This window comes from Gobius niger (genome assembly GCF_951799975.1).
Source record: "Gobius niger genome assembly, chromosome: 13".
NCBI classification, from domain to species: Eukaryota; Metazoa; Chordata; class Actinopteri; order Gobiiformes; family Gobiidae; genus Gobius; species Gobius niger.
The window spans coordinates 19,490,164-19,505,209 of NC_136864.1; the positions used below are offsets into that span (position 1 = coordinate 19,490,164).

Below are 15,046 nucleotides of genomic sequence, written 5' to 3' on the forward strand. Positions count from 1 at the left end.
ATAAACATAAACGCAATATCAACCTCAGCCAGACATCCAATAATGCTATTTTCATGGTGGATTATCAAAGTAAAGCGTTTGGAAGAGGAGCTGATGACTAATTTCTTAGAGTCAAAGCAAAGGAGCAACATCTCCATGGAGACAAGGTGGTGATGAACTGCTCCCAGCAAAGTTACCAATCAGTTTGGAGGAGAGCTGAGCACGTTCACAGGAGAGACTTGCATTTTTTGAGATTATTTTTACCAATGAAAACGTCATGCGATGAATGCTTTTATTCTACTGTGTGAAATGTTACACAGTATGGCTCAATGATCAAACACTACTGTTTTTAATGCAACAAATGTCTTTTAAATCCACAACACAGAAGTTTGGTAATCAAAGTGTGCCCTGAGCAGTGATTTACAGAAGTCCCATTTACAGTGACAGGATCTGCGGCCTGGTTCGTTGACAGCTGAGCTCACTGATCTTCATCAACAGTCTCTATCAGGGTCCAATAGTCCAACAGTAAAAACAGGGAGTGCATTGGCTGAAACAAAGTGGCTTCCCATTGCACACAGCAACAGCGTAGTATTCCAATGTCCTGTGCTTGCTGTGCGGTCTACTTTTTCTTCTTGTCGTTGCTGGTCTGTCCTTTGAGAACAGGTTTCATAAAATAAGCCGGGCTGGCGAGGCAGCGCAGGGCGAGGAGAGAGGGCACGGCAGCCAGCAGCACATTGAGGCTGATAACGGGCCACCATTTGTCTGACGGGACGCGGTACGTGAAGGGAGTGCGGGAGTGCAGAGATGCTCCGATATGGCACCACTGAGCCTGGTGGGAGAGGAGCGGGAGGTAGTTTTGCTTTTCATACAGCAGTGGGATAAGTTACAAAGGACCGCATTAAATACCTGGGCCATGGCTCCGGCGAAGAAGATAGTCCAGTCTAGCATCCAGCCACAGCCAGGCAAGGTCAGGCCATAAATAAGAGCGGCCATCATAGGAACAGCGTAGAATAGGTACATCAGCATCTATTGCAAAAACAGCATTATTGCAGATGGATAGACAGGTGGTTAATACAACTATCATACACATATTCATGTTCTATACAAAGTTGTAAAGACATTACAAGGTTGTGGTTGCATTATAGAAATTAAACTGCAGCAAGAATAAGTGTTCAAGTCTAACCATAACTCTGGGGAAGCCCACTGGGTCCTTGAGGTAGGGCTCATACTGGTAGATGTAGTTAAAACAGGCATCTAGAGGACAGTCCAAGACCACCTACAACATCAGAGAAAAACCATCAGAAGTTAGTAATAGGTGATATTGCATGGAGTGATAAAGAAGAATGAAGTACACTGCAAAAAGTATTTATCTAGATCAGTATAAACATCTCAATTTGAGCATAATAATCCAAATTTTAGTTGTTTTGACTAGTTAAGAAGTTCTTGGGCATTTGTCCTGGATTATTTCACTTGTTCTGAGATGTTTCTGACTCGTTTTCATACATTTCGTCCGTATTTCAGGTAATTTTCTTTGCCAATGGGGTAAGAAAATTGGTCTTATCTCATTGGCAATTTTACTTTCTTATTTCAAGTGAGATTTACCCTAGAACTGGTCTGAAATGTCCTCAAACAAGCAAAGTAAACTTGGTACGATCAGGAAAAGTGTCTAAATGAGTGAAGACCGCTCAAAACAAGATACATTTCCTCAATTCAAGTCATTTAAGCCAATGCTTGATATTTACTTTTTGTAGTGTATGTTTTAACTTACAAATCCTCTAAATACAGTGAAGGCTATAGATCCCAGTAATAGAACAGACAGAATGAAGTCAACAGGCCGAAAGAGCAGGCTCTTTTTCTGCTCCGCTGCAATCTAGACACATAAACAAAAGAGCTTAATAAAGTGTTGTCTATCAAGCACATTTCACACTTAGTTCAGAACAATACCTTGTCTGCAGTGACAATTGGAATCTCTCTGGGTCGGCTAAAGAGCACAACGGCAGCCCCAAAGGGTACCAGGAAGAAAGGGGTGTTCCTCCAAAAAGCAGGTCTGATGTTAGAGCCGTATTTACCTGTGATAGAGTGACACGGAATAGTCAGTTCTTGAAATAATCCCCCTATTTTTGTCATTGGATGTTGTGGGGCACTATCATCATGAAGTCTGAGATACAGCCCCAGGTCTGGACAACAGACGGTTAACGGGCAGACACCAGAGCAAAGAAGTTGAAACGCAAATTCTCACCAATGACAGCTCCCGCGACATGGACGACTTGATGGGCGATGGAGGACCCGGCCCACAGCAGGGCGAGGCTGCGGTAGGACTTCCTGTTTTGGAAGTAGAAATGATCAGTACATCAAATAAGCAAAGTAAATAGACAAAAATTCTAAATACCCATTAAACATGCGGCGAATAATTGTTATGAACAGGAGAAAGTGGACAATGCCTTCCCAATAGGACATCATCACAGCATAGGCAGCACTCAGATGTGGTTCACCCTATATGGAACAGCACAAAGGTTTGAGTTATTATAGCCACAAGTAAGGCAGCACAATATAACCATCATGTTTTAATATATATGTAATGACTGCACCATTTTGAGGTAAAAAGCCATGAAGCCTGAGATGTATCCATCCTGCTCCAGGGCATTCGTGAGACCCACCATGCAGGTAAAGGCAAATTCAGCAAAAACTAACAGAAAACAAATACACATTAAAGCCGCAAGCGGCATCGAACGGCCCTCGCGGGCCGTGCCTCCTTTAGCGCCTCTATCTATCCGTGCCACAACCCTACCAAGGGCGCCAGCGTTGCCACACTGCATTTTATTGCCCCCATGTGCCATTAATCTTTGTTAGTAAACATCAAAACAACATTTTTAGCCTCTCCATGTGAATAATGGCTCCAGCCTGCAGAGGGCGCTAGCACGCCCGTAATCTTTTTCATTTCACAATTAGCATCAGACGGCCCTGACGGGCCGTACTTCCATGACCACTGTCCACAAGCTCCTGACAGGGGGCGCTAACGCGCTGTAATGTTGCATAATGTGAGATTCATGTGTCAGCCCCATTAGAATTACATGGGGGGCCCCGGGCGTCACCATGGCAACACCGTACAAAATACGATATGGGTCTCATTGGCTTTTTGGATCGGGATGCCATCAACTATTTTTGTACCGAATTTCATCCATTTCCGACAAACTAATTTTTTTCCCATAATGCATTTTTTCTTCTGCACCTGGAGGGGGCGCTATCGCGCCCAATGTCACTTTTTCACATTTGCTGCGTCCAGGGTTGAAAGGTCAATAAAATGTATATTTCCGATTTTTTATCGGAGTTTGTTTGTGCGAATGGGAGCGATTTTTAGTTTTTGATGAATCGCAAAATACTTCGGAAAGATTGCGGCTTCGCCGCAAACAAACCGTAAAACATAGCCAAAAAATTTGGATAACTTTTGATGCCCCACATCTCGACATGAGCTGGAGCGATTTTGAGCTCATTTGGTGAAACGCCCTAGGAGGAGTTCGTTAAAATGCGACGTCAGCGAAAACGCTGACTCAGCATTCTCCGGACTTCCTGTCAAAATGGCGGACTTCCGGTTTGTCAGGGGGCGTGGCCACAATAATATTTTTTTTTTGTCGTCACATGACGAATATCTGTACCGAATCTCGTCGCTCTACGACAAAGTTTACTTCGGCCCCCCCCCCATTGGCGTAATGTATTTTCACTTTTGTAGGTGGCGCTATCGCGCCATTTTTTTTTCCCCCAATATGAAACACACATTTTAATTAATTTTTCACCGAACCTGAATTTTGGGCAAAGTTTGGTGAGTTTTCGACAATGTTCAGGGGGTCAAATTCCTGCTCAAAGAGCAGAAGAAGAAAGAAAGAAGAAGAAAGAAGAAAGAATAATAATATTTCCGAGAAAAACAATATCGTCGCTTTCGCGACGATATCATATTATACATTTTTGGAAAGCTCTAAGCGATCCGCACGCATCCGTGGGGTTCCTGGGTGGATGACGAGCGCTTCGCGCTCGTCATCCACTATATACCCCCATTTACACTATATACCCCCATTAATTTTAATACAATAATAAGTATAAAGGGCCCACACCTTTGGTGTGGGCTTCACTGTTTTACATGGTGAGTTTACGGTTGACATGGGGACAGCGCTTCGCGCTGTTTTTGTGCGCTCCGCGCACTTAGGTTCAGTGCGCTGCGCGCACTGCGCTGTGATTGCGATTACAATAGGCCCTTGCGACGGCAGGCCGCTCGGGCCTAAAAATACAATTACAATACAATTTAGCACTCCACAGTTCAACGTACTGAGGTCAGTGTTACTTTGTGTGACGCACCATAGAATAATGGGTCCACGTTCTTATGCTGCACAATGAGGAGCAGGATAAGCAGGAGAGATCCCAGGACAACCATCCCCATTCCCAGGATTGGTAAGGGTCTAAGAGACAAGATCCCATTCTGTCAAGCCATCTAACTTTAAGCACCACACACACATGCACACATACACACACACTTGTTTTGTGGGCCACAGTAATCCTTATGTTTAAATGTGGTTATACAAGAACTAGGACTCTTTTCATCTAAGCCCAGACGGATTTTGTGAGGCTTTACGAGTGCAGGTAGTTAAAAGAATGAATGACACACTTACTCTTGAAGAACCGTGACATTGTTCATGATGTACAAGACGCCAGGCGCTGACAGAGAAAGCAGAAAAACACACAACTCAGCCGGGGGCCTCATCCTGCAGTGTTCTGTGGCCAAGGTGTGATATTAAAGTAAAGTCCAGAGCTGACTATTCCCAACTAGACGGCAATCTGCCACATGCTGAAGCCTATACTCCAAAGGAAGAACCTGGAATGTGCCTTTGATATGTGACGAAACAGGCCACTATCTGCTGGCTCGGTCTCAAAGTTCAAATCAGAGAGCGGATCTTAAAGTGGGACTAAACCACACGTCAATGCAGGGGCGGACTGGCCATATGTCCATTCTGGAAGAGCACAGAAGGGCCACTGGCTCGAGGGCCACCAGTCCCACCTCCACCGAGCTTCACCCAAATCTAAAAGCTAAAAAGAAAAGTATCATAATAGCGAGAAAAAAAGGATGTAAACATGAGAAAAACACGGACAAAAAAACTCAACAAAAATGTGACAAAAACTCAACAAAAATGTGACAAAAATGTGACAAAAACTCAACAAAAATGTGACAAAAATTAAAAAAAAAATGTGACAAAAATTCAACAATAATGTGACAAAAACTCAACAAAAATGTGACAAAAATTCAACAAAAATGTGACAAAAATTAAAAAAAAATGTGACAAAAATTCAACAAAAATGTAACAAAAAAGAAAAGAAAAAGAAAAAAAAAAACATACAAAAGGTGACACAACACAGCAACAGCGCGAGGAAAAATGAGGTGTTACACAGCCAAAAGAGGACATTATGCATTTGGTTTAGGCGGGTGGTAAGAGGTTAAAATATGTATTTGTGGAAGTATACTATTACGCTAATTTGGGCCAGACTGGTCAGAGTCCAGGGCTGTTTTTCAGTCCCAGTCCGCCCTTGCGTCAATGATTAACTATTAATCTATTATGGAACAATAATAATAATAATAATTATTATTGTTATTATAACATAGAGTTCATATATGATCATATGAATTTCTGGAAGTATTGGACTTGATTTGATAGTATAAAGAGTGGACTATTTAGGGCTTATACTGACACCTGCTGGTTCAGAGCTATGTGTCTCTTGGTCTTCTGAAACTAAAATACTATACATTTCATTTTTCTATTGGCAAAAAATTACATAAAAATTAAATCCATGCTGAAAATCCGTTGATGATTTAAAAAAAATGTTTAGGAAAATACAAGTATTCAAACACTATAACTCCAGACCTATTGATTCTCATCACAATTATGCTCTGTGGTTAATTCCATTTATTGATGATTCACATACTAAGCCTGGGAGTACATAAGTTCCCTGAGCCCATTGTACCAACAATATTTAAATACAAACGTGCGACCAGTCGTATAGTTATTAGTTCTGACTTGCTATGTTTTGAATTTAGAGAGTTTAGAGCAGGGATCTTTCTACATTTCTACATATGCTTAATGACTCTCATTTTAATGCATTTTCTTTTTGTTTTGAACAAGCTGAACACAGTTTGCCTACATTTGGGTCAGTTATGTCAAGTGTTACATAAACATTTCACCTTAGCTACTAATTCTGCAGGGTGAACTCCATCAAAATCACATCTTACTTAAGTGTCTTTGAAGCATAAGTAACTCTCCAGCGTTTTTGTTGTGTAAAAAAAGCTCGCCTATTGAAAAAAAGGTTGGAGACCCCGGTTTAGAGTGATCGTCTAGTAATAAGATATTCTTATTTGTGTCTAGTAAAGGCCCTATACCTGATTTTTTTGATTGCAAACAATGAAAGAGGAAGCCACTAAATTAATATGGTAGTGGTGGTGATTTGTAGCATCCAAATTTATCAGCACATTTCACAACTTGCAGGGTCACTTTTCAGGGTCACTTTAACAAAAATGCATGTCTCAGTGCACCTAATAAAAAAACTTGGGTGCACCGGTGCAACCAACCCAAAATGTCGAGCCCTGCGGCTGCTGTGGCCCAGAAGTTTTTCCAACAAAGCCATCTGCACTGTTTATTTCCAGATTAATTCTTTCATGTCATGTGCCAATGATGATTAAATTCAGGATTATATTTGCGACAGAGCATAAAGTCCATTGCAAGATTACAATTTCTTCAATGTTTTTTTTTCATGTTTTTCCACACACGCCAGGCTATTTATAGATCATCATGTCATGTCATGTTTACGTACAGCATGGCACATATGCGTGATATATTATTATGCAACACGACACTGGATGGTGATGAAAGGAACTACATATAATGCAACTTTATCCTACCTTTATCTTCTGTAACAAAGAGGATTATGGCTCTGCTGCCACAGAAACTTAGTGACCAGTGGAAAGCAGAGCGCAGCGAGGGGTGGGCCGAGGAGGACTACAAGACGACCCGTGAGCTCCAATCGGACACACGGCGGAACACAGGCACACAGCTTTTTTTTGCGGTGACACACTTTTAGCTCAATCTGTCATCATGCTGAACCCTTTAATAATTGGGATTGTGACTGTGAATACCTCTCTGACCATCTTCTACTGGACCTTCCTCCTGGGCGATGCCTACTTGAAATGGCTGGTGGAGCCTGAGGACAAGCCCAAGAAAGTGGTGACTCCGGCGGCCTAGCGGACACTCTATGGAGCTGCCAGTCTGAGCGTTTCAATGCTTTTAGGTTTTCTTCTGCATAGGACTAGTCTACGTCTTAACTTTTTTCTTCGCTTCGTCTGACTTGGACAGGGAGCCCAAGAGTAATTATCTTTTTTTACTGAAGTGAGTGAACCCGAAGACACAAGGTATTCCAAGTTCAATGTTATCGATATGGTCAGTTGAGCTGCACGAAAACTGCAATATCTCAAATATCAATATCTTTAAGTTTCTTTAAGCTAAACAAAAATGCGAATCCATCTACTTAAAAACTACTTTTAAACAGAACCAAGACGGAATAAAAGTTTAAAATTAAAGTTACCAGTTTTCTTATAAACTGTTAGGAAAAAAGCAGTGTGAATATTGTAGTATTTTCTTAATGCTCATGATCTAGATATTGCACCAGCTAATGCAGTGATAACAGTATTTTGTCAATAATGTGCAACCCTAGTGGCTTCCCATGTGTTTTGCTTATCCATAGTTTTCCTATACACAAATGTTTCCAGACAACACATGCAGGAGATGAATGCCGAGCATAGAACTGGAAAAAACAAAAACAAAAAACATCTTCCATCCTGTTTAAAAGTATAAGCTTTGGGCCACAGATCAACAGGTCTACAGTTTGCTGACTCAATGAAGCGTGACACTGGCGTGTGTCACCTAAATCTTTTCAAGGCTTATGCAGAAGACTGACAGACATAGGCACAAGCGTCCCACCCTCCCAAACAGTCCCCTCCGCCCCATCACTGAGACACAACTCCTTGCATCATGGCCGATCAATGGGGCGAACACGAGCGCTTGTACTTGGGGATGCACCCTATGGCCTGGTTCATCCTTATTGTAAATGTCGCCATCACTCTTATCGAATGGCAGTTTATTGTTTCAGAGATTAGACGGTTGAGCAGCACAGTCGCAGAGAAGGACGCAAAGACTGAGAACAACCCAGGAGCATCTGGAGGCAAATGATAACTGCTAACAAATCCACGGCACAGAAATGGTATGTATTCTGCTCTGTCATTACACAAAAAGTGCCATGTTGATGCGTTTGTTTTTATCTGCAGAAACAAGTCAGAGCAATTCACTGAAAAGTCACAACCCTCAATACAAGGTAAATAAATGATGCTTTTATATGTATTTATATGCGTTCGACAATGATGGTTTACTCATCAAGATGGATGTAAGCGTTCAAAATAGTCTCATGTCTCGTGATAAATCTAATGTGAGCTTAAGATGTTTTGATAGCGCGTTGTAACGGTAACAAGGTGCGTTCGATGTGTTGTGATACAGTAAATGCTACACAGGACCTAAGCCTCTTTGCAGCATTACTGTCCACCTCACCTCACTCATACCGTAGCTCTAATCCCTACAGATGGAAAGCTGATATTGCTTTGTGACAGACTCAATCCTATTAACTGTGTCTGTCCTATATTCAAACCCTCTACGGTTTCTCCCTACAAGCTCCCGAAGAAACTTGTGCAAGAAAACAATGCCCGATTGAGTCTAGACAAAAGACTAGTTCCTAAGGCTAGTACACTCGGTTCACAATGCACATTTTGAATAACTTCTGTTGCATTAATATTTGAGAAAAGATTGAAATACGAACTGCTTAACGAACACACGAATCATACACATTTCAGAACTGAGCCTGCTTTAAACATCAGAGACCTTTACAAATACAAATAATGCTACTTGCAGTTTCAATTTGATATTGTGCAGCATAGAAGTAGCATCGGTTCACTTGAAACGTCAAACAGACTTTTTTTATAATGACTTTTGATCAAATTCTCATCTGTCAATCCGCCAAACTGAATGAAATTGTAAATCTTCTTCCACCCCTCCTTTGTATGCACCCCATAATTCGCAACCACAGTGTCATAAAGGAGTATTCCAGCTCTAACCCAAAAAAACTTCACTATGGACCCAAGTGGCGTGTCCCTGAATGCCCTGTCCCGCCGCCGCCAGCTCCTGCAATTGCCAAAACAACACCCGGAAGATGCGTATTTTGTGGATTACATCCCACCGGCAAGAGATAGCATTTCTCTCCCACCCAACGTTATCTATATTGTGGTCGGAGCGGTCTTGGTTATAGTGGCCACATACGCCATAGTGGGGCACCTCATAAAAGACTTGATGCATGACTTGGCAGGTAACAGCAGTGGGTGGTTGCTGTCGTTTCTGACTTTTTTCCGACCTTGAACCCAGAACCGTCACTGATTATTGTTTGTGTGGCTATGTAAGGCATCAATACCCTTCCTACAGTGCTCCTATCCATGAGGTGATTGACTGTGCACCATCCTGCTCTAATGTGATGATGAAAACATACACTTACACTGTGTCGTTTTACCTCTACCCCCCAGACTGGCTCTTTGGTCCCAAACCAGTGGAGGATGATTTAGAGATGGGACAGATTGAAGAGGAGCGTCACATGAGCGTGTCCAACAACAACAGCCCTGTGTGTATAGAGAAGGAAATGTCCGGACCGCTGCCCGGCTTTCCTTACGAAGACGCCGGTCAGAAGCATCCGCCGACTCCCGGTCTGCCCCTGAGGAGCGCCATATCCTCGTACCCTGCATCCAAGCGCGCCTCCACTCACAGCGTGTCATTCGCTGTCCCAGCCGGCCCTTTGGCGACCTCTCTCTGAGTCCACCTGCCAGTGCAAACCCTGTTGTATTACATTGTATCCATGCAGTGATGATGCCTAGGAACAAATAGTTGTATGTCAAACATTTACAGTGGGTTCAAAGCGCTTGTAGACCTTTATTACTATTATTAGTGCTAAATAATTAAAATTACATGAATTACCCTAAGTTCTATGGTCAATTCCATTCACTGCCCACAATAAAGAAGGCTACGGCTTCTGTATAATCCTGAGTTTTTATACAATTACACATTTCAATATAATAACAAGGATTCATAAAATAGGGGTGTGTGAATAGTGAACCCACTGATTGTTTGAACAACATGAAGCCCAGAGTTGTGGTTACATGTGGTGTAGGGTCTAAATGCTATAGCTTGATGTAAGATGCTGAATGTCTTCCAACAGAAAATATTTGTCATTTACCTGTTTTGGTGTCGGACTAATCTTCCCTTCAGTAAACAATTGGATAACACCACTGAGGCTTGTCTGCTGTGATTAATCCATCTTACCTTTCTCTAATACCTGCTCGGGTTATTTGCTGTGACCTTCTTTGTAAATGCTCTGGATTGCTTCCTTACACTTAATAAACATGAAAGTTTCCTAACTGTATTTACAATCATAGAGACATAATCATTAGAGCCACATAACGTTGGTAATAATAATCAAGCTACATGCACTTGATAGAGAACGATTCGTACTTACTATAAACATATGGGTCATGAGATGGAACGACTGGACTAAGTCAACGTATTTGTTTCTCTGGGTCTGGGAATAGTCTAATTTTCATCGAAGAGAATAACTACATAATGATTCTGACAGTAGAAAAAGATCTTGGTGAAACAAGAGATCAATCTATCAGAAAAACCTCATATTGATACTTTTAATCAACCAACAGAGGAAAAAACATTGTTACAATTTAATATATAAAATGAATATCTAAGCAGATATTGATTTAGTAAACCTTACTCCATAAGTATTAAAGTACCCATGCATTGAAGTGTAGGATAATCAGAATCTAACAGGCGAATGTTGCTCACTGTGTAGATTGTCTGACCTTGAATACTCCCAGTAGTCGGGGCTTATCTTTTTCCATCTGCGCAGACTCGATGAGCACAATAGTAGAGTGCTCTGGAAGCTCTAAAATAAAAAATGTAACAGCTTGATTCATGTTCTAGGTTTAGACTTAATGAAACGTTGAGGCAACTTCATAACTGTGGGTAAGCTTCTCTCCTTACTCATTAGTTTGTCAGGAGTTTGTCAACGTGTCTTTTTCAGGGATTTTAAAACACGGAGCTTTCAAAGATGTCGGAGACCCTCGGAGTACCGGTGAACAACCTGAAGGTCCATTTCAAAGAAGAGGACGGGACAGTATTTTTCGAGAGCTACGTCCCCCCGTCTCGAGATGCCGTCCACATGCCGACATACGTCCTGTACTTGCTCATCGCGGTGTTCGTCGTGCTGGGCGTCCTTTATGCCATCATTGGACACCTCATCAAAGACCTCGTGCACGACTTCGCAGGTGAGTCGAGTGTTAATAAACAGAAGCGTTATGTTGTTACATGTACTTTTGAAATAGCTGTACTCAGGGCTGTCGAGAGATTTGCTGGGGCCCGGAGCAACAAGGTTTCATAGTGACCCCCTCCCACACCCCATAATAGAAATAAGGGCTGCTTCATTGGGGTCCAACACACCCATTTGTCCCCCCCCATGTCGACGGCCCTGACAGAGTAGTTTTATTTCGGCACTCTTTCCACTGTGAGTCTGATGTGACAAAAGCTTTATGTCGACATATTGAATTTTACTTAATTTGAACTTTACTAGTGTTTTAAATTACAATTAAATACACAATACACAATGTTTTTTTTCCCCATGTTGGTTGATTAAGAGTAACAATATGAGGTTTTTCTGATAGATTGATCTTTTTCTACTGTCAGAATCATTATGTAGTTATTCTCTTTGATGAATTATATTTCTAATTTCATTTTCATGGTATATTCTTTGGATATGTATGGAATTTCACATTATTTTATGTTTTTCCAGTCCTCTTCTTACATCAACATGAATACATAGGCTATTATATTATAATTACATTTTTTATGCCCAAACAGTCACTACTTCCTACTTCAACTTGAGTCCAATTTTTAAGTAGATGGTTCAATAATCATTTAATCTTTAATGTGTCGTCTTAGGTCAATTAAGGCTCCAACTTTTTGTCATCTTGCTGACTTATTTTATTTATTTCTATGTTAGGCCTATTATTCTATGTACTGTATTTATGAGATGGACGAATGTTTGGCTGGGAAGCTGCAAATGAACTGCCCCTCGGGGAGAAATAAATGAATGAATATGCATATGCACTGTCCCTATTAACTAAATAAAAAAATAAAAAAATATTAAAGTAATGCTAACACTTTCATTGTGTCCTTGGGCAAGACACTTCACCCATCGTGCCTCCCGAGGACACTGGTGTATGAATGAGAGTGTGAGTGGTTCCCTGATGATAAGCTCTTTGGGTAAAGGCGCTATATAAGTTTAGACCATTAACATTTTACTGCAAACTCTACCCACCTCTGTAAATGAAGGGGATTTCCGTTGCTAACTTTGTACATTTTTATACATCCAGATTGGCTATTTGGGGCTCAGCCTGAGGAAATAGAGATCAACTATTGTGAAGCAAAAGATAAGTTCATGGTTGATTGGTGTCCAGACACGTCACCTGAGCTGGAGGCCATGGCCAGGGCTGAAGAGAAAAATTCACTGGACAAAGACTTTCTCCGGGCTCCAGCCATCTGGGTCATCCCAGATATGCCTGAAGCGCGGTCCGGCAGGAGTTCACCTCGTGTGGTGTTTGGGAAGAGGACCTGAAGAAAACTGGAGTAAAAAAAAAAATACAATTGTGTGAATACTCACTATATGTACTAAAACTGACATTTGCTTTATCTTCCACTCTTTAGTAGATTTGTCACTTGTCTTACTTTTTGGATCAGTTCTGTCTCTAAATTGGCAAGTTACACTTTATGATTTTTTCTCTTCTTTTTAAGAAGGGTGAATGTTGTGGAAACCCATTATAATTATTAAAACAGTTCACATCAAACCTTTTCAGACTATTGTGTTGTTTTTGCGCTTTGTTCCCATTGTAGTGCTGCAACGTAAACCAACATAAGATTCCAGATTTTACAAAGACAAACATTTACTAATGTAATTTAAAAATCGAAAGCGAATTTATTATTATTATTGTTTATAATTATTACTATTATTAAAACATGACTCAAAAAGGTAAGTGAAAATGATTAAGTCATTCTGTTGTTGCCCATAGCATGTCTATGATATACAGTTTAGCCAGCAAACCACACGGACATACTGTATATCTATAGCTCTCCTGCGCCCTCTACTGGTGCTGTGATCAAAGTACGTTGTTACTGCCGGTGCCAGAGACAGATTCGGTCTGTTCTTTCTTATCGCTGAAAATTGGCCGAACTTTGTTTCTTTAACACTGAAAAACATTTTATTTCTGTGTGAAAGAATAATAATCTCCTCAGAAGACTGACGTCATCTTATCTGTTTGGCTGTTTTCAGTCGGTTTAATCATATCGGCTTAATCCCATTACCTGCACCAGTTCTTTCCCTCTTTTTTAGTTTAGGCCCAGGACAACCATTAATCAATGAGAAAGCCACGCTTTCTTACAAAACAATGAAACTATGAAATGTCAAAGATAAGGTTGAAGTACTTACAACCAACACTGAGTTGTTGTGCTTTTAATCAGATGTTTTAATCACCTTTTGAGCTCTGATGTAGATCACATTAGCGCCGGGGGCCCCGGACCCTCGAGGAGGTTTTGCTGCGTGAAGGTGCGCAGACTCACGCCCCCTCCGCGCCTGAGCGTCAGTCGGACATACTCCGTGTTACCGCGAGTCTCGGGGACTGCGTAAAGACAAATGGACGGATGATTTGGAGGTAGTGGATATGGCTATTTTTTGACAAAAGGATAAGCCTTATGGATTGGAGCTCGGCGTTGTCGGAGCCCACGCGGGGAGAGAGTGAGAGGTGAGTGTGGCTGAGGGGACACCGCAGCGGAACAGATGCGCTCATTGGATGTTAGCTACAACAATGCACTGTCGCGGCATTTGCTGTGTGGAGGCTAATTTGGGGTGATGCTTCTCAGGCCGGATAACAGATGTGCATGTACCGAGTCTTAGATTATTGCCCTTTGAAAATAACTCGTGAATGTGTGTTTGATTCAAGGCCTTTACATCAGGACATACTGGGCTGCTGTCACTGCACTATTGATCCATGTACTGGGGTATTATCGAGGTCAGCTCTGACACGCTTTCCAAACCAGCCCAGTGCTTTCTTTGCATACTGTTTGTTGATAGTGCCTCTTATCTCCATCCGTCCGTTCAGGCTTTTAGGACATACAGTGAGACATAGGCTACTACAGTGACATATAGTGTAGCATACTCTGCAGCATTAAGGAGACCTAGAGCAGTGAACGCCTGTATAAAACACTAACCTGCTATTTCTCAGAATTTAGCAGATTTATTGTCTTTTATTTAACATGATTGTGAATCCTCAAACAAAAATGCATTCTCCCATCTGGCACACTGCATGTAGGTTACTGCTACAGCCGGTCCCTCCTCCTGGTGTGGCAGGGATGACAAAGGAGTGGTGAAATGCTCTGTCACAGAAACCTGCTGTGTGACCGCGTTGTCCACCTGTGTCTAGAATCTTGAAAGACCTGACTTGCTCCTTATAGGCCTGCAGCTGCCATGTCAGAGCTAATGGTGGCAAAGAGTGACAGCTGAGGCATCTGCAACCTATGGTTTTACAGCCACACGCAGCTCTTGCTCTGGGACTCAGTGGCTTTGAGTGGAGATGATTTGGTGAAGGCATTGGTCCGGGTCTTATCAGATGTCAGTCTTTGTTTTGACCTCATTTAGTCCTGGTTTAGGGCTTGGCGTGGCTGTTATTTAGCTAATTACCCCTGGTTGCAGCTCTTTACAGATTAGACATAAACAAACTTGTATTTTTGTTACAATTGTCTCTTGGCATCCCAAATGTGACAGACCGCTGACAGAGCTGCTGCACTGCAATTAACTTAGCACTGCATAACAATTAATCTGCAGTGCCTTTGTCTAC

The 15,046-nt window shown here is 41.7% G+C and overlaps 4 protein-coding genes and 1 long non-coding RNA gene across 8 annotated transcripts in view; 3 read left to right on the plus strand and 2 right to left on the minus strand.

Annotated features, from left to right (window-relative positions):
• Positions 1-328: 328 nt before the first annotated feature.
• Positions 329-9,709, minus strand: LOC306972676 (transmembrane 6 superfamily member 2-like). 2 transcript variants are annotated; one of them, XM_079569377.1, is made up of 10 exons: positions 9,616-9,709; positions 4,327-4,427; positions 2,568-2,665; positions 2,369-2,472; positions 2,219-2,301; positions 1,924-2,048; positions 1,748-1,849; positions 1,163-1,255; positions 886-1,005; positions 329-808 (listed from the first exon to the last, which is right to left on the minus strand). In XM_079569377.1, the coding sequence occupies exons 2-10, from the start codon at positions 4,406-4,408 to the stop codon at positions 599-601; spliced, it is 1,017 nt and encodes a 338-aa protein (XP_079425503.1). In that variant the 5' UTR covers positions 4,409-4,427; positions 9,616-9,709; the 3' UTR covers positions 329-598. The 2 variants fall into 2 exon arrangements, with proteins under 2 accessions (XP_079425503.1, XP_079425504.1); XM_079569378.1 differs by having other exon boundaries at positions 9,601-9,643.
• On the plus strand, positions 8,024-9,912 carry LOC306972678 (uncharacterized protein; the record flags this gene model as incomplete). Of its 2 annotated transcripts, XR_013793519.1 has the most annotated exons (3): positions 8,024-8,268; positions 8,333-8,379; positions 9,629-9,754. XR_013793519.1 is itself a non-coding variant. In XM_079569380.1 (2 exons), the coding sequence occupies exons 1-2, from the start codon at positions 9,186-9,188 to the stop codon at positions 9,910-9,912; spliced, it is 516 nt and encodes a 171-aa protein (XP_079425506.1). In that variant the 5' UTR covers positions 9,109-9,185. The 2 variants fall into 2 exon arrangements, 1 of the variants encoding a protein (XP_079425506.1); XM_079569380.1 differs by lacking the exons at positions 8,024-8,268; positions 8,333-8,379 and adding an exon at positions 9,109-9,417 and having other exon boundaries at positions 9,629-9,912.
• Positions 9,780-13,775, minus strand: LOC306972679. Of its 2 annotated transcripts, XR_013793521.1 has the most exons (5): positions 13,642-13,775; positions 12,626-12,770; positions 12,478-12,553; positions 10,964-11,046; positions 9,780-9,918 (listed from the first exon to the last, which is right to left on the minus strand). It is a non-coding gene; the product is annotated as an uncharacterized lncRNA (long non-coding RNA). The 2 variants fall into 2 exon arrangements; XR_013793520.1 differs by lacking the exon at positions 12,478-12,553.
• On the plus strand, positions 11,164-12,857 carry LOC306972677 (uncharacterized protein). The gene is made up of 2 exons (XM_079569379.1): positions 11,164-11,428; positions 12,533-12,857. Exons 1-2 carry the CDS (start codon positions 11,212-11,214, stop codon positions 12,772-12,774), a joined length of 459 nt encoding a protein of 152 aa, XP_079425505.1. The 5' UTR covers positions 11,164-11,211; the 3' UTR covers positions 12,775-12,857.
• LOC306972674 (myomegalin) overlaps positions 13,764-15,046 on the plus strand; it is a 33,221-nt gene continuing 31,938 nt past the window's right edge. The window contains exon 1 of the mRNA XM_079569374.1: positions 13,764-13,954. Coding sequence (XP_079425500.1) covers positions 13,905-13,954 — 50 coding nt within the window. The 5' untranslated portion in view covers positions 13,764-13,904. The remainder of the gene's footprint in view (positions 13,955-15,046) is intronic.